The 26,313-nt window shown below is 43.4% G+C and overlaps 1 protein-coding gene across 1 annotated transcript in view; it reads right to left on the bottom strand.

Annotated features, from left to right (window-relative positions):
- The window catches only part of MOCS3 (molybdenum cofactor synthesis 3), a 121,074-nt gene that overhangs the window by 19,401 nt on the left and 75,360 nt on the right, over positions 1 to 26,313 (bottom strand). Inside the window, exons 9-10 of the mRNA XM_073560129.1 lie at positions 16,452 to 16,612; positions 16,320 to 16,367 (exon numbers count right to left, since the gene is read on the bottom strand). Of these exons, the coding sequence (XP_073416230.1) occupies positions 16,320 to 16,367; positions 16,452 to 16,612 (209 nt within the window). The remainder of the gene's footprint in view (positions 1 to 16,319; positions 16,368 to 16,451; positions 16,613 to 26,313) is intronic.

Here is a 26,313-nt window from a genome sequence, read left to right as displayed (position 1 = left end):
CGGTCCATTCCTCCCTTACCGAGAAATCAGCGTTTCAATTGATATGCAAATGAGGCTGAAGAACTAGTTGTACATCTGAAGCTTCTGTCACCCCAGATCTATTCCGCGCCTAGTGTCACCTCCTCCTGCTTGTCTGACTGCTTCTAGGCTGTGTGACCTCAGGCAAAGGACCTGTCACTCACACAGGCGGAAGCGGTGCTTGGCAGGAAATAGCGCTATGATGAAGCGGGCTTCAGATCTACCATAGACAGCTCCATATCAATTCAAACGCTGATTTCTCAGTAATGAAAGAACAGACTGGCCATGAAAAGATATTGCTGGCCTTGTCTTTGAAAGGGCTACACGCACATATAAATAATTTGGGGTGTGAGATCCTCCTGACTGATTTCTTTTAATGCTCTCTCAGCAGCAAAACCATTACAGTTCAATGTGCAGCTGTCTCCAGCGGTCTCATATAGACTGAGTGGAGTTGTATGAAAAATATATACAAGTTTATTAAATAGAACCACAATTCAGCATATGTAGTACACTCATTAGTATGCGACAGAGGGTCTTAACAATAAGGACAGAAGGTAAACACACAAAGTACCGTGTGTCCAGACATAATAATGTGAGGTGGGGGAGCAAGTAAGCAGCTAATTGTATAAAACTTTGTAAAATACATGAGATGCCAATTGCAATTGCTGAATAAATACTATCAGTACTGGGGAACCTCTAGTAGTCCCATTACCATTTCAGGACAAACCCTTAGCTGATATTAAAAAATATCATTATTGCACCATTTGCTCTCACCCATAGTGCCTCAGCCCAGGAACACGCGGTACCGCAGCCCCAACGCGCGTTTCGCGTTGGCTTCTTCAGGGGACCGGATGTTTTTAACTCCCCCCAGGCCCAGTCGCAATGGAGACCGCTGAGACCCTGGTAGTTACGCCCATGCCCTATTAATGCTGGAGTGTGTCCAGAGACTACAGATGTTGTCCTGTCAGTAGAGAACAAACAGGAAGAGATATGTTCTATTTTGCCCAGTGGAGCTACTGTGAGTCTATGGGACCAGACCTTCAATCTCCTCAATACCCTCAAAAGAACAAGCCACATAAAATAGAAAAGGTGCTGTGGTGCATCAACAGCTAAATATTTGATTACGGACTGCAGATCGCTCACCATCATTCAAGAGTGCAGGGAAAATAAATTCAAAGTAAAGAAGTGTTCCGCGTTCTGTCTGCCACACTGGAAGAAAACTTTGGCAATTCCCTTAAAGACGTTTGTCCACCTTTGTAGACAATTTTTTCAAAATCATTTTTGGATTTGGATATCATGAAGTATTTAGCACCGTTTACCTCCTATAGCCACTGTATCACACTGTCTATTGCCGACTGCAGAATGAGGTAACGGGGTCAGCCACATTATCTTTACTTTAGAAGATGTGTTGAGGACATGATGTTGTGGCACTTACCATTATACAGCTATGACCGGTCCTTCTGCTCTTGTTACTGCAGCTTTCCTCACAGACTGCACAGCTCTACAGTCCAAACAATGGCTGCTGGTGGAAGAGCGTGTGTCCAGACCAGTCCAATAGTGATGAGCACAGATTTGCCTAGGGTGCTTGAGTGACATGTTCGAGTCCCCGCGGGCCCATGTTTCGTGGCTGCTAGGCAGCCACAAAACGTGGGGGATTGCCCGTGTTTGTCAGGTAATCCTCACATGTTTTGTGGTTTCCTAGCCGCATGCGCCTGTGGGGACTCGAATATGTCACTAGAGCACCCGCGATATTTTGTGCATACCCGAGCACCCTAGGCAAACTCAAGTAACGAATACTTGTGCTCATCAATGACCATCAGTCTCTTCCAATATAAAACCAGTTTTCTCATGTGTGGTTTTCAATTGAACAAAGCTGATGGTCTTGTCTGGACACATGCTCCTCCTCCAGCAGCCATGGTATGGACTGTAGTGTAGAGCTAAGCAGTTTATGAGGAAAGCTACACCAAGAGCAGGAGAACCTGTCATACCTGTAAAAGTGCCACAAAACCATGCCCATAACACATATGCTCAAATAAAGATAATAAGGCCAATCCCTTTAATGACTGCTGCCATCACCTTGGTGAAAACCTATAGTGCAGTTTTGAGGCCTTAATAAAGACTAGTCAACTCTACTGTTATATTGCTAGCAATGTATTTTTTTAATCAGATAAATTTTTATTTATGATAACAATTACATCATATACATGACATCAAGCAATTGTTCACATATAAACATGTTTTTATAAACAAAAACAAAACTCCTCCCTCCCTTTTCCCCCCTATCCCCCTCCGAGATCCCTTCAGTGCCTTCCCCGTTCCTCATCCAGTACTCTTTCCAACATCCATATATAGTTATGTAATGTGAATATCTTCCATATCCCAATACGTCCCTCCCACCCCTCTAACTCCATTCTACCCATGGCTGCCATATCTTGTGAAACACCTCAAGTTTATTTCTCTTAGTGTAAATACTTTTTTCCAATGAAATTATATGCTCCGCCTGCGCAAGAAAGTCCCGTCTAGTCGGAGGCTCCTCTCTGATCCAAAACCGGGCAATCAATTTCCTTGCTATGAACAACAGTCTAGCAATCGACAGTTTGACCATAGCCGACGCTGCCAATTCTTCCACAAAGCCTAAAATACAGATCAAAGGGTCTCTGGGGATTACACATTTATATATCCATTCGATCCGATTCAGTACAACTGTCCAGTATGTAGACAATCTAGGGCAACACCACAACATGTGCATCATATCTGCCCGTTCCTGCGAACACCGTGGACAATCGGAATCAGACCTCAAACCCATCTTGAACAATCTATCAGGAGTTCTGTAAGCTCTATGAATTACGTACAGCTGAGACATCCTCCCAGGTTCGCTCATAGAAATCTTAGGCACATATTCTAAAATAGATTCCCATCTATCATCACTTATTTCTCCCAATTCAGCCTCCCATTTCACTCTAGCCTTGAAGGGATGACTGACTAGAAATGTAAATAATAAATCTCTATACACTTCTGAGATTGCCCCCTTCGTCTCGCTGTTCCCCAAAATGGAGGCCAGCGTGACATCAATCTGGACCTCAACAGGCCTCCTCCGACATTGCGACCGATACGCATGCTGAATTCTTTTATAATGATACATATTTGAGTGTGGAAGCTGGAACTCTGATTGTAGCTCCATGAATGATTTAAGTCTCCCCTGACCCACAAGCTGACCCATCCATCTGATTCCTGCCTCTCTCCAAAGCCCAAATCCCTCCATTCGCTGGAATTCTTGTAAATTTATGTTATCCCACACTGGAGAGTATTTAGTAAGGCCCGTGACACCCCTAATCTGTTTAACTTTCTCCCATACCTTATGAATAAGGAGAACCGTAGGAAACCTAGAGCCAAATTTTAAAAACTGCCCCCCTTCCAGGCTCTCTCCCAAAGGCCATTTCCCAAACAGCTTTCTCAAACTACTGGGCGATTGTTCCTGTCCCGTCTCCTCCCCCCATCCTCCCATATGTTGACATTGTGCTGCTAAAAAATATACCCAGGGATTAGGAAGCGCCACCCCCCCCGTCCTCTTTCGGCCTCTGCAACGTTTCTTGTTTAAACCGTGGGCTTTCCCCCCCCATATTAGGTCGCCGAACAGCGATTTAATTTTACAGAACCTACTCTGTGGGATCCAAACTGGAGAATTATGCAGTACATACAGCAGCTGCGGCATCACAATCATTTTTAAAAGATTTACCCTTCCAATCACCGAAAGATGTAATTTATTCCACGCCGAAATCTTGGAACGAACTTTTTGTAGCAGAGGGCTTAAATTAAAGTTCATCAAAACTACTCAAAGGGAGGGCGATCTGTATCCCCAGATATTTAAATCTCGAAACTACTCTCAATTTCGGTGATATTCCAACCTCCCCAATATCTCCATCTACTGTATCAATGGGCATGATGCACGATTTATCCCAGTTAATTTTGAGTCCAGAAAATTCTCCGAATTCCTCAATTAATGCCATCGCATTATCCAAGTTCTCCCCCGAGTCCCCCAGGTATAGCAGAATATCATCAGCGTACAGAGACACCTTCTCCTCCTTCCTTCCATAAACAAATCCCTTTATCTCCTGTGTATCCCTTATTTTAATAGCTAGGGGTTCCACGGCGAGGGCAAACAGCAACGGAGATAATGGGCATCCCTGTCTCGTACCCCTATGTAGTGAGAAACTATCAGATAATTTATTGTTTACTCTGATTTTTGCCGTCGGAGAGGAATACAGCAACCCCACCCAAGACATAGACCTAGGCCCGAACCCAAAGCCCAACAGGACCGACCACAAGTACTTCCATTCTACACAGTCAAAAGCCTTATGGGCATCCAAAGACACTACCACTCTTTTTCCAGCATTATCGGCCGGAATTTGCATATTTAAATATAATCTTCTTAGATTGATTGCTGTAGATTTATTGGGCATAAAACCCGATTGATCTGGGTGAATTATTTTAGCCACCACACGGGTCAACCTGTTGGCCAAGGCCTTTGCCAATATCTTAATATCTGTCGTAAGTGAAATCGGTCTGTAGGACTCCGGATCCAAAGGGTCTCTATCGGCTTTAGGAATGACCACAACAATGGCCTCTCTCATAGAAGTAGGCAGCTGTCCCCTCTCCAACGACTCATCAAATACCTTCACCAATTTAGTTATTACCTCTTCATTTAGTATTTTATAGACCTCCGTTGGAATACCATCTGCCCCCGGGGCCTTATTACCCGCCATGTCCGCCAATGCCACCCTCAACTCCTCTGCCGTAAGCGGCCTATCCATCCACTCTCTATCTTCATCCCCAAATCTAGGAAGCTCAATCATCCCCAAATAACTGTCCATCTCCTCTTGACCTTTATGTGTCTGTGAGGAGTATAACTCACTGTAAAACTGTTTAAATACTTCCAAAATTTGATCCCCCTGTGAAACCACAGTACCTTCCTTATTTTTAATTGCATATACATGGGAAGATTCCCGTTGTGCCGACGCCACCACTGAGAGCAGGTGCCCCACTTTTTCACCCTCCGCGTAGAATGCCTCATTCTGAAACGCCCGCCATCTCTCCGCCTTACGGATATGAAGTTTATTAACTTCCAATTGGGCCACTTTCATGCGGGTCTGCGTATCTTTATTACACTGCGCACCCAATGCCTCCTCCGCTGCCCTTAGTTCCTCCATCACTGCTTTGTCTTGATTTTGAGACTTAGTCTTATATCGAGATACTTCTCTGAATAAAATCCCTCTCAAAAAGGCCTTCATAGTATCCCAGACTATATGGCCCTCAGCACTGCCTTCATTTATCCTAAAAAATTCTCCCAATTCTTCTCTCACCTTTCCCATATCCAGCAACCGTAACCAAAAGGGGTGAATTTTCCATCCCATTCCTGTCAACCTCCCTTGCCCTCCCAATTGTAGAGACACCTCCAGTGGACAATGATCCGATAGGACCCTGGGCAGATATTCCACTTCCTGTACCAAGTCATCCATTCCCTCATTTCCTAAAGCCACATCAATACGAGATAAAGATCCGTATGTCGCCGAATAACATGAATAAGTATATTTCTCCATATTCCGAACTCTCCACAAATCTATCCAACCAATCTCCCTCATGTAGTTTCCAAAAGGTGTCACCTTCCCCCCCTTCCCACCCCCCGTATGTTTACCTTTATCCCAATGATCATTTGCAATATTATTTACATCACCGATTACAAGCAGCGGGACTCCCATCCATTTCCCAGATAAGTCCAGAATTTCCTGTATCTTTTTTCTAGAGAATGGTGGAGGGATATACAAGGACACAATACATAATAATCTATTCAAAATTCTGCATACAATAAACACGTATTGCCCGTCCCTATCTATTATAGCCTCCACTTCTTCGTATGGAGTAGAATTGTGGATTAACACCGACACTCCCCTTGCATAGGCCGAATACGTCGAGTGATAAGCCTTCCTCACCCATCTTTTTTGTAGCATTGCGACTTTATCCTCTACCAGGTGTGTCTCTTGGAGGCAAATCACTGAGGGCCTCAGCTTCAGCAGATATTGTAAAATTGCAACCCGTTTTGAAGCGTTAGCGAGACCCCTAACGTTCCAGCTTAGAATCTTAATTCTATCCCCCATAATATGTTGCAATCCCAAACATTAGACACGTTATAGGTAGAATCTCGATCCTCCCCCCCATCCCTCCCCCGCACCTCCCCACCTCTACCCCCTTTCTCAACTTCCCAACTGGAATAAACTCCCCTCCCCCCCCCTCCCCCTCCCAAAAAATTAGTTGTCTCCCACAGCCTTTAAGCTGATAAGAATTCTCTCTCCCTCTCTATTTGAGAACCAGTAGGGCGTTTTAACAGCCTAACGATACAAGCTCTGTATTCCAACTACCCTCCCGTCCACATTAATCCAACTGCAATAAGCGTTGCGCCGCCGAACTCAACCTTCTTAAACCAACATGGCATTGCTTCATCTCAAAGATGACCATTAACTTAGTAATTTCAAACTAAATCACAGTTAGTCACTGTTTCAACATCACTCAGAGTATGCTTCAACGGGTCCGTCCCGCTCTGATATTTTGTATATTAGAGTCAAGCCAGAGTGTCGCCTCCTCTGGGTTCTGAAAAAAGTGCACCCGGTCCAAAGCTGCGACTCTCAGTTTAGCTGGGTAGATCGAGTAGCGCACATCTATGTCTCGTAGTCTTCTTTTAACTTCTCCAAACGTCATCCGGAGCTTCTGGACTGCTGCAGAATAATCTGGGTAAATGGAGATGCGATTGCCATCTATGGTAAGTTCCGCATGGGTCCTGGCTTTCCTCAGCAGAGTGTCTCTGTCTCTATAATTCAAAACTTTAGCTAAAATGACTCTTGGAGCTGATCCTGGGGGCAGGGGTCTGGTGGGCACCCGATGCGCTCTTTCAACAGAAAACATTTTGGTAAGGCTGTCCCCTCCCACAGTATTCTTTAACCATGACTCAATGTACTCAGTGGGATTATTGCCCTCTGCTTTTTCTGGCACCCCCACAATCCTCAAGTTACTCCTGCGGGAGCGGTTCTCCAAATCATCAGTTTTAAATTCCAGCTCAGCTATATGTTGCATATACTTCTTTTCCCTTTTCAACAGTTCATTAACCTGGTCCTCCGCACTTCCCACACGTTCTTCCACCACCTCCACTCTCTGTTCAACTTTGCGCACTGCAGCGTTAATCGCAGCCATCTCCCCCTTTAAATCATCCACACGACCATTCAGAGCTGCAAGGGCAGATTTTTTGTACATTACCACAGAGAATATGTCCTTGAGCGTCGGCTCTGCTACATCCAGTGTGTCCGGCTGCTCAAGCTGGCCAGTACATGCAGCCACCTCAGGGGATCTCCATTCCTCCCCACCACTCTGTGGCTGGCCCCCTCCTTCCTGCTGTGTCCCAGGGACATGTTCTGGGTCAGGTCTCTCCCCTTCAGCCTCTGACCGATCATTAGCAGCCTCCTCTGACCTTGCAAAGCGTTCCAGCCGAGCGATCACGTCCATCTTCCTCTGATATGCCGCGCTCGCCCTTGCCGCCTCCTCTGCAGCCTCGGCGCCATCTTGGGCCTGAGCATTTCCAGACGCTGCCAGCTCCTTCTGTCTCCTGCGCGTCATCCTGCTGCGGGGCTCTTCTCCACCCGACCGCACTCTACTCCCTGCTACTCCCCAGGTTTCTGCACACTCCGTGGGGGAATTTCAGCGTTCGGCGGCGCTGCAAATAGCTATAATCAGGGAGATTGTGGCAGGAGAGCTCCTCTGCACGTCCTCTCACATCGTGCGCTAGGCCACGCCCCGCTAGCAATGTATTTAAAAATAAAGTGACCATCCATTTCCAGTTATGGGGGTGCTCATGCTGCCTAACACCATTCAATCAGGGGAATGGTACCACTCAAACACAGAGTTAGAGGAACAGAACCATGAGAATTACTTTTTCTAAATTTGACCTGCCATTAGAGATGAAAAGTGTAAAGGTGGATCAATGATCGGAAGTCCATTGCTATATTGAGACGACCGCTAATCGCATGAATTCCACTCAAGACATGGGAATGAGCACTCCTGCAACTACAGTAAGCTCTTGTTTTTCTTCTAGAATGGATGTCACAGAATAACCTTTCTTGAAGACCACAACATAGTCTCAATAGAAGCCCTAAAATTATACTACCATATTAGTAAGGAAGGGCATACCCTATTCTGGAGAATCTATTACCTAGCAAAAGGAGGATGCATGAGGGAAGAAGAGAAAGTGGCACTTTATCATCACTAACTCAAAATCCCAGGCATTGTCCACATACTGTAGGTAAGTTAGACTTTCTGAAAAACAGAGGTCCCCCACTATCCAAAATGGAAGCTTGGGTGGGAAAAGCCCTTTAGAAACAAATAGCTCAGATTGAAGCAGATTGGCAGTCTTATTAGAGACAAGATTGCCATGAGGGTTTAAGTTTGAAAGATAGTTTCCTTATTTCTAATATGCAAGAGTGTTCTGGAGAGGTTTATGACAAGACTGTTAGGCCGGAGTCACACTGGCGAGGAATACGGGAGAGTGAGAGGCGCTAAAAGCACGCATTAGACACAGACAAAAGATTCTCTATGGGGTCACTCGCACCAGCCGTATATTTCTCCTCCGTATCCTACGCTCCGTGCCACTCGCAGCATGCTGCGATTGTCAGCGTACTACACCCGTAGTACGCCAATGCAAGTCTATGGGTGCGCAAAAAATACGCATTACACACGGAACACACGTGTGACCTGCGAGCAATACGCAGGTCTATTGGCTGGTGAACAGGAAATGGGCCAATCCATCATCAGGAAGCCTAGACATGCAAATGAGCTCAAAAAGCGCTCCAGACATCCAGGAAGTACGCCTCCACGGAGTACAGCAGCAGCATGGCGTCCACATATATTAATGTAGAGATGCTAATTGTGCTGGTGCAGGAGCGTCCAGAAATATGGGACCCACGCGACGCAAACTATGCGAACCGCACAAGAAAGGAGGCGTCATGGAGGCGCATCTGTCGCCAGATGTACCATGACTTTGGTGACAGACCACGTGATGAGCAGCATAAAATTCGTAAGTGCAACCATAAAAATATAATTAACGTTAGCGCGCACTATAAAATGAATCTACAATCAGCCCCCCCCCCTTCCTGTGCATGTACTTTTATTAGCCTCATGAGGCCGTTACATTAGGATGTGACACGTGGCTTCACACAGCCATAATTAGGGGTTAGGCCACAAGCTCCTCATCCTCCTAGCCACTAAAATTAGTTTCAGGGGAGCTAATGAGTCCCTGGGTATCAGCACAATTACATATGCCACCATGGGTAGAACGCACACCCCATAAGGCCCCATGCCTAGACTACTGTTTGAAAATGTGACCTCTCAAATATCTGATTTTGACAATCTTTCCTGTCACATTGCAGTGGAAGATGTGATGAAACGGTGGAGAAGCATCCGGGACCAGTACCGCCGTGAACGCCAGCAGCGGTCCAGGAGTGGGGATGCTGGCCATGTCAAGCGCAAATATATTTACTATGACCGGCTGAACTTCCTCGCCCCAATTCTGGCTCTGAGACCGTAAGTACATACCTCACACCACATGACACAAAAACATTACACAAATACTTTACAGGGACAAAAATACTGATGTATTTTTGCCTCTGTTCTATTTCAAAACAGAACTTAATCCAACCTTACGGATCGAGGAACGGCCTCAGAGGCAGAGCCCATTATAGATCCTGTAGGGGATGAGGTGGCTGGCCCATCTTCTCCCCCTACAAGAAGGATGGCTGAAGAGGAGGCATCACCAGAACACACAATGGCTGCCCTACACAACACACCACCAGGACGGTCTGCAGCTGGAACCTCACCCATCCTGGAAGAGATGGGCAACTTGAGCAGCAGCCCAACTGCCCAGATCAGGCCCTCCCCACAGGCTGCTCTAGCATCACGGCGAATAAGAAGAAGGCGCCAGGTCACCATTCAAGAGAGCAGGACCAATGTGGACACTGGGGTGCTGAATTACTTGTCCAGAGTCACTACAGATGATGGTGAGGAGGCCTATGCACGTAGCCTCACCCTTTATCTCCGTGCCCTTACCCGTGAGGTCAGGCTCCGTATTAGGGGGTGTATTCAGATCCTGCTTGATGCAAGCACCCCCCCCAATACCCCATATGAGGTGTTTGAATTTCTGGAGAGGTGGCAGCTCTCACCAAGAAATGTAATGCGCATGAGACCATCCACACAGATGCTTGCTCAAGCAGGGTCTGAGCAGCCCCTAATACGTGGGCCAACACCTCAACCCCTTCCTCCCCCTACCCATCCTTCTATTCCGCAGCCCCAAATGTCTTCATCAAGCCAACCCCACCAATATGGCCACTTGTACCCACCCAGTGTTGGAGGCTGGTCCCAACCTGGTTGGGGACGATCTGGCTATCTTGGTGGGTATGAGCCACGGGCCTACCAGAGCCAACAAGAAGCCCCTCACCATCATCATTATTACTCTGGCCAGTATCACCAACAGGCCCAGGAGGCTGGACAACAACAGCATCATGGGCAACAGTATGGCCCCACACAGGGCGATGTTGGCCACAATGTCCAGCAGCACCCACAGGCTGTTCCTCCCCGTTCCCCTTCCCCTACATATGAGGATTTATGAATCAAAAGTTTGGAGATGTCCAGTAACAGGTAACTGGTGCTTCTAATCTAGACAAAAAAACAGGTGTTCTCCTTCACCAACATTTAGAACATAATTTAACACTCACATTTTTAAACAATGTTTTCCAAACATATGAAACAATCCATCATGACAGGCAACGCTACCTCACGCCTTTCACACAGATATTACATGTGTGTATAAAAGAGAAGATTTAAATGCGCTATACTGTTACCTGAAAGGATGAAAATACACTAATCACTTGCTAATGCATAGGAAAGGCGTGCTTGCCTTTAGTTAAGTAGTCAACTTTGTTATTAGCATTCTCTAGTAAACCAATTTGAGGCGACCAGCATTCACAATATCACGCTCTCTCTATGTCTTTTAACAAGTGAGTTTTGTATTTTCATCCTTTCCAGTATAGCATGCTTAAATATTGTCTGTTCTACAGACAGGTAATATCTGTGTGAAAGATGTGAGGTAGCCTTGCCTGTCATGGTGGAAGCTTTCTATGATTGGAAAACATTATGAGGAAATGTGAGTGTTAGGGTGGTTTCACATTAGCGCTTTTTAAGCGCACGCACGGCCGGGGGTAGCTCCGCCCCCGAGCCGGCTCTCTGCCCGGCGTGCCCGCCCCTTGCTTGTAGCGCCGCCTCCTAGCGCACAGCGGCGCCTGCGATCGGCGCACCCTATCTTTAGCATAGGGTGCGCAGATCGAGCGCAGGCCGTGCGCTAGTTGCGCTTTGACCTGCGCTGCGCACTTTTGACGGTGCGCCGTGCGCGCCAAAATCCGAAAAGTTTGATTTTGGCGCGCACGGCGCACCGTCAAAAGTGCGCAGCGCAGGTCAAAGCGCAACTAGCGCACGGCCTGCGCACGATCTGCGCACCCTATGCTAAAGATAGGGTGCGCCGATCGCAGGCGCCGCTGTGCGCTAGGAGGCGGCGCTACAAGCAAGGGGCGGGCACGCCGGGCAGAGAGCCGGCTTGGGGGCGGAGCTACCCCCGGCCGTGCGTGCGCTTAAAAAGCGCTAATGTGAAACCACCCTTATCTTATTGACTATTTAGGTGATGGAGCTCACCCTTTGTTGCCTAATCAAGGTTAATATAGGCATGCAGCAATGTTGTTATTGCATAATGTTTGTTGCATTTTTTTTCTGTAATGTTAATGTTACACCAAGTTAAAGAAGGCCCAAAGGGTCATTTTGGCCATTGCCAAATTTGTGTTATGGCAAAATTATGTTTGCCTTTAAGCAAAACCCAAAAAAAAAAGGCAAAACTAAAAATTTGTCTACTCTAGTTAACGTCTCTGTGTGATTTCTCACTATCCCTCACAACATACTAACAGACACCAACCAATGCAAAGAAACACTCATAGAATCATAAAAAGGCTTGAGTAATATATATTTAGACACACTTTGAAAAAAAAAAATTATAACATAGACACAGCATTCTCTTGCCAAGAAGTTGCCCCCTCAGGTGAGATAAAGTAATTCGTGAATATATCACGCACTTTGAGACCAGAGAGCGGTCTACGTTGAGGGATGATAGGTGGTCTCACCCTGCGCACATTGTCCGGCCTACGCACAACACCATCAGAGGAGGAACAATCATGTATCCTGGTGAAGTTATGCAGTAGAACACAGGCTTTGACAACTTCATTCACATTTTGCTCACTCAACTGAATGGCAGACTGGAGTACCCGCCATTTGGCACAAAGAATCCCAAAGGAACACTCCACCAGTCGCCTAGCACGTGATAGGCGCAAGTTAAAAATTCTGCGCCTGTGATCAAGGTTGCGCCGGGGATATGGCCTCATGACATTACGTGATAACTGAAAGGCCTCATCTGCCACAAGGACATAAGGGACTGATTGTTCGGGGGAGCCTGGTAGATGGCGTGGTGGTGGTAGATCCAACTGGTTGGTGCGTAGCCGCCGACCCATTATGGAAGTATTGAAGACTCTAGAGTCTCCCGTCCTTCCATAGGCCCCAATGTCAACAATTATAAACTTGTATTGAGGGTCTACCAGAGCCAACAATACAACAGAAAAGTATTGCTTATAATTGAAGAATTGGGAGCCTGAGTTCGGCGGCTTACGCACCCTGATATGTTTGCCATCCAGGGCCCCAATACAATTTGGAAACTGGCAGTCCTCCTCAAAGTCTCTTGAAATCCTTAACCAGTCTTCCATCCTGGGCTCGGGTAGGACCACCTGATGGAGTCTTGTCCAGATTTCTGCACATGTAGACCTCACTATGCCTGAAATGGTTGACTTTCCAATGAGAAACTCATGGTGGAGGGCGGCATAAGACAGGCCAGTGGACAGGAAGCTGTAGAACAACAGAAATAGTACAGGTTAGAATGGGTAAAGTAAAAAAAATCAGTTACATGCCGACCAAACTTGGTAGGAAATGAGAGAGAACAACACACACATATTTGGTGGCACAATGACTAAGTGATATGCAGTACATATTAGATGTAACATTCTGCTGTGTCAGGTGAAACATATTTTGAGTAAGATGAGGGTATTAAACTTTGTCCAAGAAGGCCAAAAAACATAATTTAGCACACACATTATGAACATAGAGAATGTGGTTGTGTAGTACATACCGTATTGTGAGTAGAAGTCGCTCCTCTGCAAATATCGCTTTGCGCATCCTAGTGTCCTGAAAGGTGATCCCAGGGCGCACTGTCTCCAAGAGGCGATCAAATGTGGAAATGCTCATTCGACAGTACTGGTAAAATTTGTCCAGATGCTCCCGCAGAGACGAATAGAGGCGGTGAAAATGACCTCTTGTGAGTCGTTGCCTCAAAAGTGGATGTACCCACATGCGTCTCCTCCTCCGCGGATCCACTATCACAGGATATGGTTGGCCCAAGCGCCGTGACAAAAGCCAGGTAAAGAGAACCTGCTCGGTTGTATTGAATGTCAGACCCTCGGCCATGCTGCACAAAGAACACCAACACACCTCGTGAAAGCAAGGTGAGAAATGTACAGAATGTAGGCAGCCACCTGTTTCTGAGTGTCTAAATAGGGTGCAGGCTAATGATTTAAATTGTTTGCAGGCCTCAAAACCGTTAAATGTCCATTTTGCAAGGCTGCGAGAAAATCTCGCCATACGGATTGCATACGGATGCCACACGGATTACATACGGATGCACACATGCGCAAAATACGCGACCACACCTTGCTTACGGATGACCTACGGAGCACTGTTTAGGGGTCATTGATCCGTATTACGCATGTAAAATACGGAGCGTATTTTGCGCAGGTTAGTGTGACTCCAGCCTTAAGATTTTCTTGGTGCTTTATGGCACGGAACAGGATTTTTACTCTTTGGGTATTTTCCAAACAGTCTGCTATCTTGGGGCTTTACTTGCACACTAAGACTTCAGCCAGATTAAATTGTATTAAGCAAGCAGTTAAGTCAGGCAAGGTATTACCATTAGGATGTGACAATGCAACTTTGTTTTCTGAACCACTTGGCCAACAGGTATAATGGAAAGAACTGTATGTTACCATCTACAATAAGGAGTGGTCAGTGTATTTTTGGGACATTTCGGCACCCACTATTAGTGGGTGACAGACAAAGGTACATGGTAGTGGCAAAAACCTCCTACTGGGAGGTAGAATGTCCCAGTATACATTTCTAGAATCTCATTGCTTTTGCTGGTACTGTAAAATGCAACTTTTGTTCCCGAAAAAAATGCAGTAAAAAAAGTTCTGCAAAAATGAACCGTGTGAACATACCCTAAGGATATGAGCTCACATTTAGTATTTGCAGTAGATTTTTTAAGCTGCCAAAAATAGTGTTAGCATGAAAAAGTTGTGTTAAATAAACACTTTCTGCAAAGCTTTATGTATGTTTTTACTTGTGGATTTTAAATAAAATAAAAAAAAACTACAATGTTTCAAATTTGAAAGGAAAAAAAATATGCAGCACGTGCATGAGCTGTCCAGAAATCTTGTTCACTATGCTAGTACTATAAAATGTATAGAATAAATGTGTCAAACGCCAAGACTGAACAAGCCCTAAATGCAGAAGAAATACAAGGCCAAGAAGCTCATTTGAGACCATACCTACCTCTCCTGAATCCTCACATATTCTCCCTTGACAAACCTTGTACCCAGTGATCATAGAAAAAAGACCGTCAGTTTTCTTTATTGCCGATCACAAAGGCAGTATCCTGCCTATGCTCATGGTGCTGTATGCCAAAAAATAACGCTGTAGTACTTAACAAAGTCTGTAGGAATCAGAGATCTTTGGGGTAGTCATACCTAGTGCAGCTTGGGAATAGATGTTGCCAATTACAAAGACTATAATGTTGAATGACAGTTTATTACAGCTATAATAATAGCAGGTTAAAAGTAGTTCCATCCCATCTATTCTACTTTTACATGGAAAATTATCTACTGGATTTGGGTTTTGCTTAGGCAAATGGATTATGTCAGGATGATTTTACTACTGAAATTTGCGGTATGGCTATTCAAGTCCTGGAACAAGAATACAAAGGATGAGCATTTCATAGAAATCTAGTCTAGTAATTAGAATGGAAGTGAACTGTGGTGGCGTCAATGCACATCCAGTTTAATTTGCATGTGACTTTAAAGTCACATTAGATTACTTAAAAAATAGGCATGATTTTTACTGTTTTCCTAGAACCCATACTGCCATACAACTATAGTTTCAGTACTAAAACAATCCTTACAGGTTTCCTTTAAAGGGGTAACTACTTTCAAGTGTACATGGTAAACGACACTATATCTGACCATTAAATTAAATCTATATTCCAATTCCACCAGTTTTTCTCCTCTTCGAAATTTGCAATCCACTGTAAGATGTTGAAAGCTGATGTGATCTCGGCTATACACATCACAGTGTTCAAATAAATTCCTGATCTTCTTTCATTTTTTTAGCGCACAGAGAAAAGCAGCATAGGGGAACATTATAGAGCAGTCCAGAGCTGCCTGGATGTGGCCAGGTGAGGTAAAAGGCTTGTTAGATAGCTCAGCTCAAACTTCTTGTCTGTGTCTGCCTGTTTCCTCTCTCTGCTCCTCACCACTCCCCTCTCCAAAGAGTATAATAGGTGTCACATGATCCTAAGGAGTTGGCAGTCAGTCTAGTCTGAAAAAAAATATGGATTCTCAGAGTGGATGACAAATTCAGTACACAGTGGAAGAAGTGATTAATAAGTGGGGAAGGAAGGCAGATTTTTCTGATACTTTACAAAGTTTCTTACAATAACCTGTACTATTAATTTATGCAATGTGCGTTGAAAACATTGTTCCATTTTAAGGGCAGGGTTAATATTTGTCTTCTATTGAAGACACAGGGAGATGTTCTTGCTGCAGTTATGCAAAGAAAGCAAATTCGAGATTTTTCTGGAAACTTAGTGACGCACACACTTCAGGGTAGGCAATCTCTAGCCTGCTGTACCTCAGAGGTCACAGAGTTAGACCCCTTAATGTTCATATTTGGTGTAACTGCTTATACAGTGTTGCTTAATTTGGTAAGTTCTAATGATGCCTAGAGAAATCCAGAAAACCAAGAAAAGCGAGGGACTTTATTTATAATTTGATCACATTTATTCCTGGATTTCTTACCTGAACAGTTATCCTCTCTTCATTAGACAATATATTTAATGTTCTGCACTGGAAATCAAAAAAAAGAAAAAAATAATAATGACATAGTGCAAAAAATATTTCTGACAATCAAAATAGGGTGATTGTAGGAACCTTATCTGAAGCAGAAGAACCACAGAACGCCTCGTAGTCTGTTAGTATCTGTAATTCTGAACGGCTACATACTGTACAGTCAGATTTTTTGCCTCGAATCCTTATATTGCGAAATCGCCCGTCCAGCGCATCAAACAACAGCATAACACCGCTAAAAGATGCTTCAAAAAAGTTAAGGAGAAAAAGAAATTCTACATCAACAGTTCCAAAACTTGTTTTCAGTACGGAAATACTTTTCAGACAAAATCCATGTGAAATATTTCCCTGCTGCTTTCTGATGGGACCTGGGAACTTTTCATTTTTTAGTAAAGCTGATCATGCATTATGAACCAATGGAAGCCAAAAATGTCAGTTTCTTCTCTACAGGATGTGGGATCAGACCAAATTACACTGTTTTTCAAATGGCAACGTATAGGTGTTCTGTTTGTTGTCAGGCAATCCAAAAAAAAGTGTTGTGTCGGACAGGTTACATATATGGTATGACTATACGGTGATTAGACCTTTGACCAGTCGATAGGGCATATGGATGATTAACATATTCTGCACTTTCTGTCATGCACACACCCAGCTTCAAAGTCTCAATGACGCTGCAGAATAGAGATTTGCAGGGAGTTGGCGATGACGTAAATCATGGGCGTGACAACCAACATGCAATGAGGGCCAACTAGTCTAGGGAAACTTATGCCCCAGAGACTAATCAAAAGGCCTAATTAGCATAGGTAAATATATAAACACTTTTTTTAAACATTAAGTGAATAACATTATAAATGGCTGGTTAGGCAGGGAATTTAGTAATACAGTATATATGTGAATGCTCCTGGGTTGGAGGCATGGGGGACATGACCGGTTCCCTTTAAAGCCAGTAATGTGTTTGCTCATCATCAGGCGTTTACATTGATTATAGTTTTGTAGACAGAATTCTCCTTGTGCAGACAAATGTCTTATGATGTGAAGAATGTGATAAAACCTCATGTGATCCTCTTAAAGCTATAAACGCTCATGTGACCCCCTGGACGAGTTGTAACTACTTAGAGAATATCATGATCAGATTAGAAGGAGCCAAGTTTTTTTCATCGCTCTTATGTCTTTGTTGAGAAATTATCACTTCTTTTTGAAGTTTCCATTCCACTAGAATCTTCTCTAGAACAGGACATATAAGGGAGTTAAAAGCTTTATGACTAAGATATAAGCTCACCCATAGGTACAAATAACTACCAAGGATACCATAGCAATACTGGGCTTTGCTAGAAAAGACATGAATATGTAGCCTAAAATATGTGTACACTCAAGTCAAGTGTTACTATAGAATCTATCCTCTTGGAAAACTTTTCTTGCTTAGAAACATACATGATTAGAGCAGATCTGTCAGATAAACAATATAAATCTCTTACACCAGCTTCATCTGGTGTATCTACTGTGAGGAAAGTGCAGAATGTAGAGGAAAGGGTCGCTCCGATGAAGAGATCACGAAGATGTGCTCAGAGGGTAGAGTATTGGTGCTGGGGTTTCTTGTCCCTATGTGGAAAAAGAAATGTGTGCTATCTGTTTTCACAGCTCTGCATTCAAAAATGCATCTGATCAAATATACTTTCCTAGGTCAATAATAGAGATGTAGTTGGAAAAAATCAGATGTCACATGGATGTTCTGCATGGGATCGGATTTTTATTTTTTTATTTTTTTCATACAGCCATAGATTTTAATGTGCGATTCTTGGATGAGACTCAGAAGAAAATAGTGCATGCTCTAATTGTTTTTTTTTTGTTCACACTAAGAGCGGGTTCATTTAAAAAAACATTAATCTGATCATCTACTGTATATTATACACCTGTCTGAACAAGCCCTTAATTGTAATTAATTGCAGCAGAAAAAAATGCCTCAAACACAAACATGAAAAAAATTTAGTTTTTTTGGGTGTTGACTTTCTGCCTGAAAAATCCACATAAAAAACTTTTGTTTGGGTTCCCCTCCTTATGGCAGCCAAGCTATAAATATATATAAATATCTATTACGTAGTCTCCTCTCATGTATATTGCCACCCGCTATTTCATAGTGCTTTTTCTTATTATGTACAGCGCCATACCTTAAATATCAGATTATATTGTTATTTATAGCGCCTTGCTCTTTATTACATACCGTCCTCTCTTGCTTGATATAAAATTAAACGACTGCTGATGATAAATGGGGGAATTTTTCTTTATAATGGAGGTGGTTGATGGACTGTTTTTCTGGTCAGAGGCTGCCCCATCAGTCATCTAAGAAGAGGGGGCTAATAAGGAGACGGCGCGGTGACTAACAAAAATAACGAGAAATGCTGTGTAAGTGACGGTGCTATATATAACAAGACATAATGCTATGTAATAATGGGACAGCACTGTACATAACAGAGGATGCTACATAATAAGGGACCTCCCCATACATAACTAGAGAGGATGGTATGTAATAAAGGAGCCCGTTTTCGTAATAATGTAACCATACTGGGCCCCTTTCTGTGATGTCTCCCAACCTGGGCTCCTTCTTGGCATAATATCCCCCATCCTGGTGGTCCCCTTCCTGCTATAATTTCCTCCATTCTGGTCCCCTACCTTGTAGAATGTGCCCAATCTTTGTCCCCTTTCTGGTAGAATGTACCCTATCCTGGTCCCCTTCTGGGGATAATATGCCCCATTGTGGTCCCCTTCCAAGTATAATGTGCCCCATCCAGGTATATACAGTCATTGTTTAAACTGTTGGCAACCTTGAAATTGTTCCAGAAAATGAAGTATTTCTCACAGAAAATTATTGCAATTACATGTTTTGTTATACACATCTTATTTCCTTTGTGTATTGGAACACAAAAAAAAAAAAAAAAAAGAGAAAAATGGCAAATTAGATATAATTTCAAACAAAACCCAAAAATGGGCTGGACAAAACCGTTGGCTCCCTCAACTTCATATTTGGTTTCACACCTTTTGTAATAAATAAATGCAATCAATCGCTTCCTATAACCATCAACAAGCTTCTTATACCGCAACTGGAATTTTGGACCAATTTTCTTTTACAAACTGCTCCACGTCTTTCATATTTGAAGGGTGACTTCTCCTAACAGCAATTTTAAGATCTCTCTACATGTGTTCAATTGGATTTTAATCCTGACTCATTGCTGGATACTTCAGAACTCTCCAGTGCTTTGTTTCCATCTATTCCTGGGTGCTTCTTGAAGTATGTTTGGAATCATTGTCCTGCTGGAAGACTCATGACCAAGGACGCAAACCCAGCCTTCTGACCCTGGGCACTATACTGCTTTGGCAAAAATTAAGAGACCACTAAATGTTCAGTTTGTCTGATTTTTCTCTTTATAGGTATATTTTTGAGTAAAATGTAAATTGTTCTTTTAGTCTACAAACTTCTGACATGTCTCTGAATTTCCAAGCAATAAATTTTGCTTTTTTTTTCAGAAAAGAAATGGTCAAAATTTAAAAAAACCCAGTGATTTCAGACCTCAAGTAATGCAAAGAAAACAAGTTCATAATAATTTAGAAACAACAATACTAATATTTTAACTCAGGCAGAGTTCAGAAATCAGGAATAACCATGATTTTTAAAAACAGCTTTCATTAGTCTTGGCATGCTTGCCACCAGACTTTCACACTGCTTCTGGCGCAAAAACTTAAGCAGTTCCTCTTTGTTTGATGGCTTGTGACTATACATCATCCTCTTGATTACGTTCCAGAGGTTTCAATGTGGTTCAGGTCTGGAGAATTAGCTGCCCATGACAGGGTTTTGATATGGTGGTCTCTTAATTTTTGCCAGAGCTGTATAGCAACCCAAAATCCTTTGGTAATCCTTCAGATTTCATGATGACTTGCACACAGTGCCAAAGGTAGCAAAACAACCCCAAAACCTCTTTGAACCTCCAGCATATTTGACTATCGGCACTGTATTCTTTTCTTTGTAGGCCTCAATCTGTTTTGGTAAACAGTAGAATGATGTGCTTTATCAAAAAAACTATCTTGGTCACATCTGTTCACAAGACGTTTTCCCAGGATTTTGGCTTACTCGTTAACATTTTGGCAAACTGCAGTCTAGCTTTTTTATGTCTCTGTCAGTAGTGGGGTCCACCTGGGTCTCCTCTCATAGCATTTCATTTAATTCAAATGTCAACGGATAGTTCAAACTGACACCAATGCACCCTGTGCCTGCAATACAGCTTGAATTTATTTAGAAATTGATTGGAGCTGCTCATACAGCACCTAGACTATCCCGTGTTGCAACCTTTCATCAATTTTTCTCTGCCATCCACATTCAGGGAGATTAGCTACAGTTCCATGGGTTGTAAACTTCTTAATTATGATGCGCACCGCTAAAAAAGAAACATTAAGATCTCTGGAGACAGACTTGTAATCTTGACATTGTTGATATTTTTCAACAATTTTGGTTCTTGAGTCCACAGACATTTCTCTTTCTGTTCTCCATGCTTAGTGTGCCAAACAAAGACAGAAAATGCAAAGACTGAGTTAAGGTCTCCCCTTTTTATCTGGTTTCAGGTGTGATGTTTATATTTCCCACACCTGTTACTTTCCACAGGTGAGTTTGAACAAGCACCAAATGCTTGAAACAAAAGTTGTTTATCGACAATTTTGGAGAGATTCCAACAATTTTGTCCAGACCATTTTGGGGGTTGTGTGTGAAATGATGTCCAATTTGCCTTTTTTTCCTCTCTGTATAACAAAACATGTAATTGCAATAATTTTCTGGTACAAATACTTCATTTTCTGGAACAAATTCAATGGTGCCAACACTTTCGGACATGACTGCATGTGCTCCATTCTGATATAATGTGCGCCATCCTGGTATATATTTATGCCCCATTCTAGTATACAGTGGGGCAAAAAAGTATTTAGTCAGTCAGCAATAGTGCAAGTTCCATCACTTAAAAAGATGAGAGGCGTCTGTAATTTACATCATAGGTAGACCTCAACTATGGGAGACAAACTGAGAAAAAAAAATCCAGAAAATCACATTGTCTGTTTTTTTTTTCATTTTATTTGCATATTATGGTGGAAAATAAGTATTTGGTCAGAAACAAAATTTCATCTCAATACTTTGTGATATATCCTTTGTTGGCAATGACAGAGGTCAAACGTTTTCTGTAAGTCTTCACAAGGTTGCCACACACTGTTGTTGGTATGTTGGCCCATTCCTCCATGCAGATCTCCTCTAGAGCAGTGATGTTTTTGGCTTTTCGCTTGGCAACACGGACTTTCAACTCCCTCCAAAGGTTTTCTATAGGGTTGAGATCTGGAGACTGGCTAGGCCACTCCAGGACCTTGAAATGCTTCTTACGAAGCCACTCCTTCGTTGCCCTGGCGGTGTGCTTTGGATTATTGTCATGTTGAAAGACCCAGCCACGTTTCATCTTCAATGCCCTCGCTGATGGAAGGAGGTTTGCACTCAAAATCTCACGATACATGGCCCCATTCATTCTTTCATGTACCCGGATCAATCGTCCTGGCCCCTTTGCAGAGAAATAGCCCCAAAGCATGATGTTTCCACCACCATGCTTTACAGTAGGTATGGTGTTTGATGGATGCAACGCAGTATTCTTTTTCCTCCAAACACGACAAGTTGTGTTTCTACCAAACAGTTCCAGTTTGGTTTCATCAGACCATAGGACATTCTCCCAAAACTCCTCTAGATCATCCAAATGCTCTCTAGCAAACTTCAGACGGGCCCGGACATGTACAGGCTTAAGCAGTGGGACACGTCTGGCACTGCAGGATCTGAGTCCATGGTGGCGTAGTGTGTTACTTATGGTAGGCCTTGTTACATTGGTCCCAGCTCTCTGCAGTTCATTCACTCGGTCCCCCCGCGTGGTTCTGGGATTTTTGCTCACCGTTCTTGTGATCATTCTGACCCCACGGGGTGGGATTTTGCGTGGAGCACCAGATCGAGGGAGATCATCAGTGGTCTTGTATGTCTTCCATTTTCTAATTATTGCTCCCACAGTTGATTTCTTCACTCCAAGCTGGTTGGCTATTGCAGATTCAGTCTTCCCAGCCTGGTGCAGGGCTACAATTTTGTTTCTGGTGTCCTTTGACAGCTCTTTGGTCTTCACCATAGTGGAGTTTGGAGTCAGACTGTTTGAGGGTGTGCACAGGTGTCTTTTTATACTGATAACAAGTTTAAACAGGTGCCATTACTACAGGTAATGAGTGGAGGAAAGAGGAGACTCTTAAAGAAGAAGTTACAGGTCTGTGAGAGCCAGAAATCTTGATTGCTTGTTTCTGATCAAATACTTATTTTCCACCATAATATGCAAATAAAATGAAAAAAAAATCAGACAATGTGATTTTCTGGATTTTTTTTTCTCAGTTTGTCTCCCATAGTTGAGGTCTACCTATGATGTAAATTACAGACGCCTCTCATCTTTTTAAGTGGTGGAACTTGCACTATTGCTGACTGACTAAATACTTTTTTGCCCCACTGTATATGTGCCCCATTCCGGTATATATGTACCCCATCCTGATATAATGAGCCACATTCAGGTATATATGTGTCCCATACTGGTATAATGTGAAACAATCAGGTTTATATGTCCTCCATCCTGGTTAGACAGCCCGAACACATGCAGGGATTGCCTATTTGTTAGGGAACCCCCACATATGTTCAGAGTTTCTAACAACCACAAATCATGCAGCCACAGGGACGTTATCATAATATACAGTGGGGGGAAAAAAGTACGGTATTTAGTCAGCCACCAATTGTGCAAATTCTCCCACTTAAAAAGATGAGAGAGGCCTGTAATTGACATCATAGGTAGACCACAACTATGAGAGTCAAAATGAGAAAGCAAATCCAGAAAATCACCTTGTCTGATTTAGCAAGATTTATTTTGCAAATTATGGTGGAAAATAAGTGTTTGGTCATTAACAAAAGTTCATCTCAATATTATTTATATATCCTTTGTTGGCAATGACAGAGGTCAAACATTTTCTGTAAGTCTTCACAAGATTGGCACACACTGTTGGTGGTATGTTGGCCCATTCCTCCATGCTTATCTCCTCTAGAGCAGTGATGTTTTGGGCCTGTCGCTGGGCAACACAGACTTTCAAATCCCTCCAAAAGTTTTCTATAGGGTGGAGATCTGGAGACTGGCTAGGCCACTCCAGGGCCTTCATATGCTTCTTACGAAGCCACTCCTTCGTTGCCCTGGCAGTGTGCTTGGGATCATTATCATGTATCAGTATCATCACCATCCACGTTTCAGCTTCAATGCCCTTGCTGATGGAAGGTTTGCACTCAAAATCTCACGATACATGGCCCCATTCATTCTTTCATGTACACGGATCAGTTATCCTGGTCCTTTTGCAGAGAAACAGCCCCAAAGCATGATGTTGCCACCCCATGCTTCACAGTAGGTATGGTGTTCTTTGGATGCAACTCAGCTTACTGTCTCCTCCAAACATGACGAGTTTTGTTTCTACCTAACAGTTCTACTTTGGCTTCATCAGATCATATGACATTCTCCCAATACTCTTCTGGATAATCCAAATGCTCTCTAGCAAACTTCAGACATGCCTGGACATGTACTGGCTTAAGCAGGGGGGCACGTCTGGCACTGCAGGATCTGAGTCCCTGGCGGCGCAGTGTGTTACTGAAGGTAGCCTTTGTTACGGTGGTCCCAGCTCTGTGCAGGTCATTCACTAAGTCCCCCCCACCCCCGTGTGGTTCTGGGATTTTTGCTCACCGTTCTTGTGATAATTTTGACCCCACAAGGTGAGATCTTGCGTGGAGCCCTGGATCGAGGGAGATTATCAGTGGTCTCGTATATCTTCCATTTTCTTAGTATTGCTCCCACAGTAGATTTCATCATATCAAGCTGCTTGTCTATTGCTGATTCAGTCTTCCCCAGCCTGGTGCAGGGCTACAACTTTGTTTCTGGTGTCCTTTGACAGTGCTTTGGTCTTCAACATGGTGGAGTTTGGAGTGTGACTGTTGGAGGTTGTGGACAGGTGTCTTTTATACTGATAAGTTCAAACAGATGCCATTACTACAAGTAATGAGTGGAGGACAGAGGAGCCTTTTAAAGAAGAAGTTTCAGGTCTGTGAGAGCCAGAAATCTTTTATGTTTTTAGGTAATCAATTATTTTCCACCATAATTTGAAAAAAAAATCTTGCCAAATCAAGACAAGGTGATTTTCTGGATTTGTTTTCTCATTTTGACTCTCATAGTTGCGGTCTACCTAAGATGTCAATTACAGTGGTCTACCTATGATGTCAATTACAGGCCTCTCATCTTTTTAAAAGGGATATCTTGCACAATTGGTGACTGACTAAATACTTTTTTTCCCCACTGTACTTTATTTTTTCTCATGGCACTGTATGGCTTTAGGACCTAATCTGAGAGATTTGCAACCCCATGTATGAGTGGCGTTCACTAAGGCTATGAGCGCATATTGCGTATTTGATGTTTTTTCACTGCGTGTTTTCCTGCGCGTAAATGGTCTAAAAACGCAATGGAATACTTATGCAAGCTTATTCAATGACAATCCTGAAGTGTTGTGGACATGATCAGTAAATTTCCGTGCGTATTTGCAGTGCTTTTTTTCTGCAGCATGTCAATTCTTTTTGCATTTTTGCTGGCATTTTTGACCCATTGAATGAACAGGAAAAAAAACGCTTGCAAAACGCAGCGTATTTTCGGCAGCGTTTTTGCTGCCAAGAGATGAAGAAACCTTCTGCAATCAAATACTCAACGTGTGCACATAGCCTAAAGATTTCCCCTGACTCACTTCTATTTATCACAGGATGCTGAAACTGCACATGTAATGATACAAGTCTCTAGAGGTTACGTGCCAATTTGCAACTCAGAACTGATAACTGTCTTGATTTTACAGGTGCTGAAGTGATGTGAGGTTTGATAATGGACCCAGTGGAATACAGAGCAATCATCAAGATCTTATACTTGAAAGGCCACACACCAAAGGAGACGCTCGATGAGATGAAAGAGGTTTATGGAGATGATTCCCTATCATATGATGTTGCCAAGAAATGGCATTGTCAATTCAAATGTGGTCTGACTTCAGTGCAAACAGCTTCAATTCCAGGGCGAACACACTCTGCTATTGATGAACACACCATCCAGCAAGTGGAGGGCGCCATTTTGGAAAAAAGCCTCATAAGGATCATCTCAGGTAGGAAACTGAACATAATTATTGTCATGGTTCCACCCCTCAGTGTGTCTGGGATGCAGTTACTGACAGCTTGGCCATCCAATCTGGTACAGGGGCGTGCTGAGCTGTCAATGTGTTGATTGACAGCTCGTCTTTCCAATCTGAGACTGTGAGGCGTCGGCTGTCTCATGTGTTCATTATTCCAGTTAATGGCCATGCTTCTTAACTGAGCTGTGTTTTCCAAACACTGCCAGATGTACATTCATCTTGTGAGGTTTATGCTGTGCTTTCCTGTGCCTTGAGTTCTGTATGCTTGATCTGTTGCCTGACCTTGGACTTCACTCTGACTATCCGCCTGTTAAACCGCTTCAGCTCTGATCCATTATCCTCCCAGCCCTCTTTCCTCGGAACGTTATCTGACTACGCTTTTGTCTCTTCTTTCTGTTTATGATGTAGCCTCCTGGCTTCTGACCTTGGATTCCTTGACCACTCTGACTCACGGCTTGGCTGTGAGAAGTGACCAGCGTCACAATTATCACTATCATGTAAAAATGCAAAAAATTTTGGATCGCTTCAAATCGTGTCCTTGCCATGGCCATACAGAATACGGGTGTGCTGTAGAGTATATCAGTACTCCAGTATTGCCAAGGCTCACATTTTTTTACTATGTCCATATGCAGCACAATGCACTAAAACATAATTTCTGCCG

Source organism: Dendrobates tinctorius, unplaced genomic scaffold, assembly GCF_039654945.1.
Source record: "Dendrobates tinctorius isolate UK_male_01 unplaced genomic scaffold, ASM3965494v1 ptg000293l, whole genome shotgun sequence".
NCBI lineage: Eukaryota > Metazoa > Chordata > Amphibia > Anura > Dendrobatidae > Dendrobates > Dendrobates tinctorius.
Note: the sequence above shows the minus strand (reverse complement) of the source record. Positions and strands in the feature narration are given on the sequence as shown.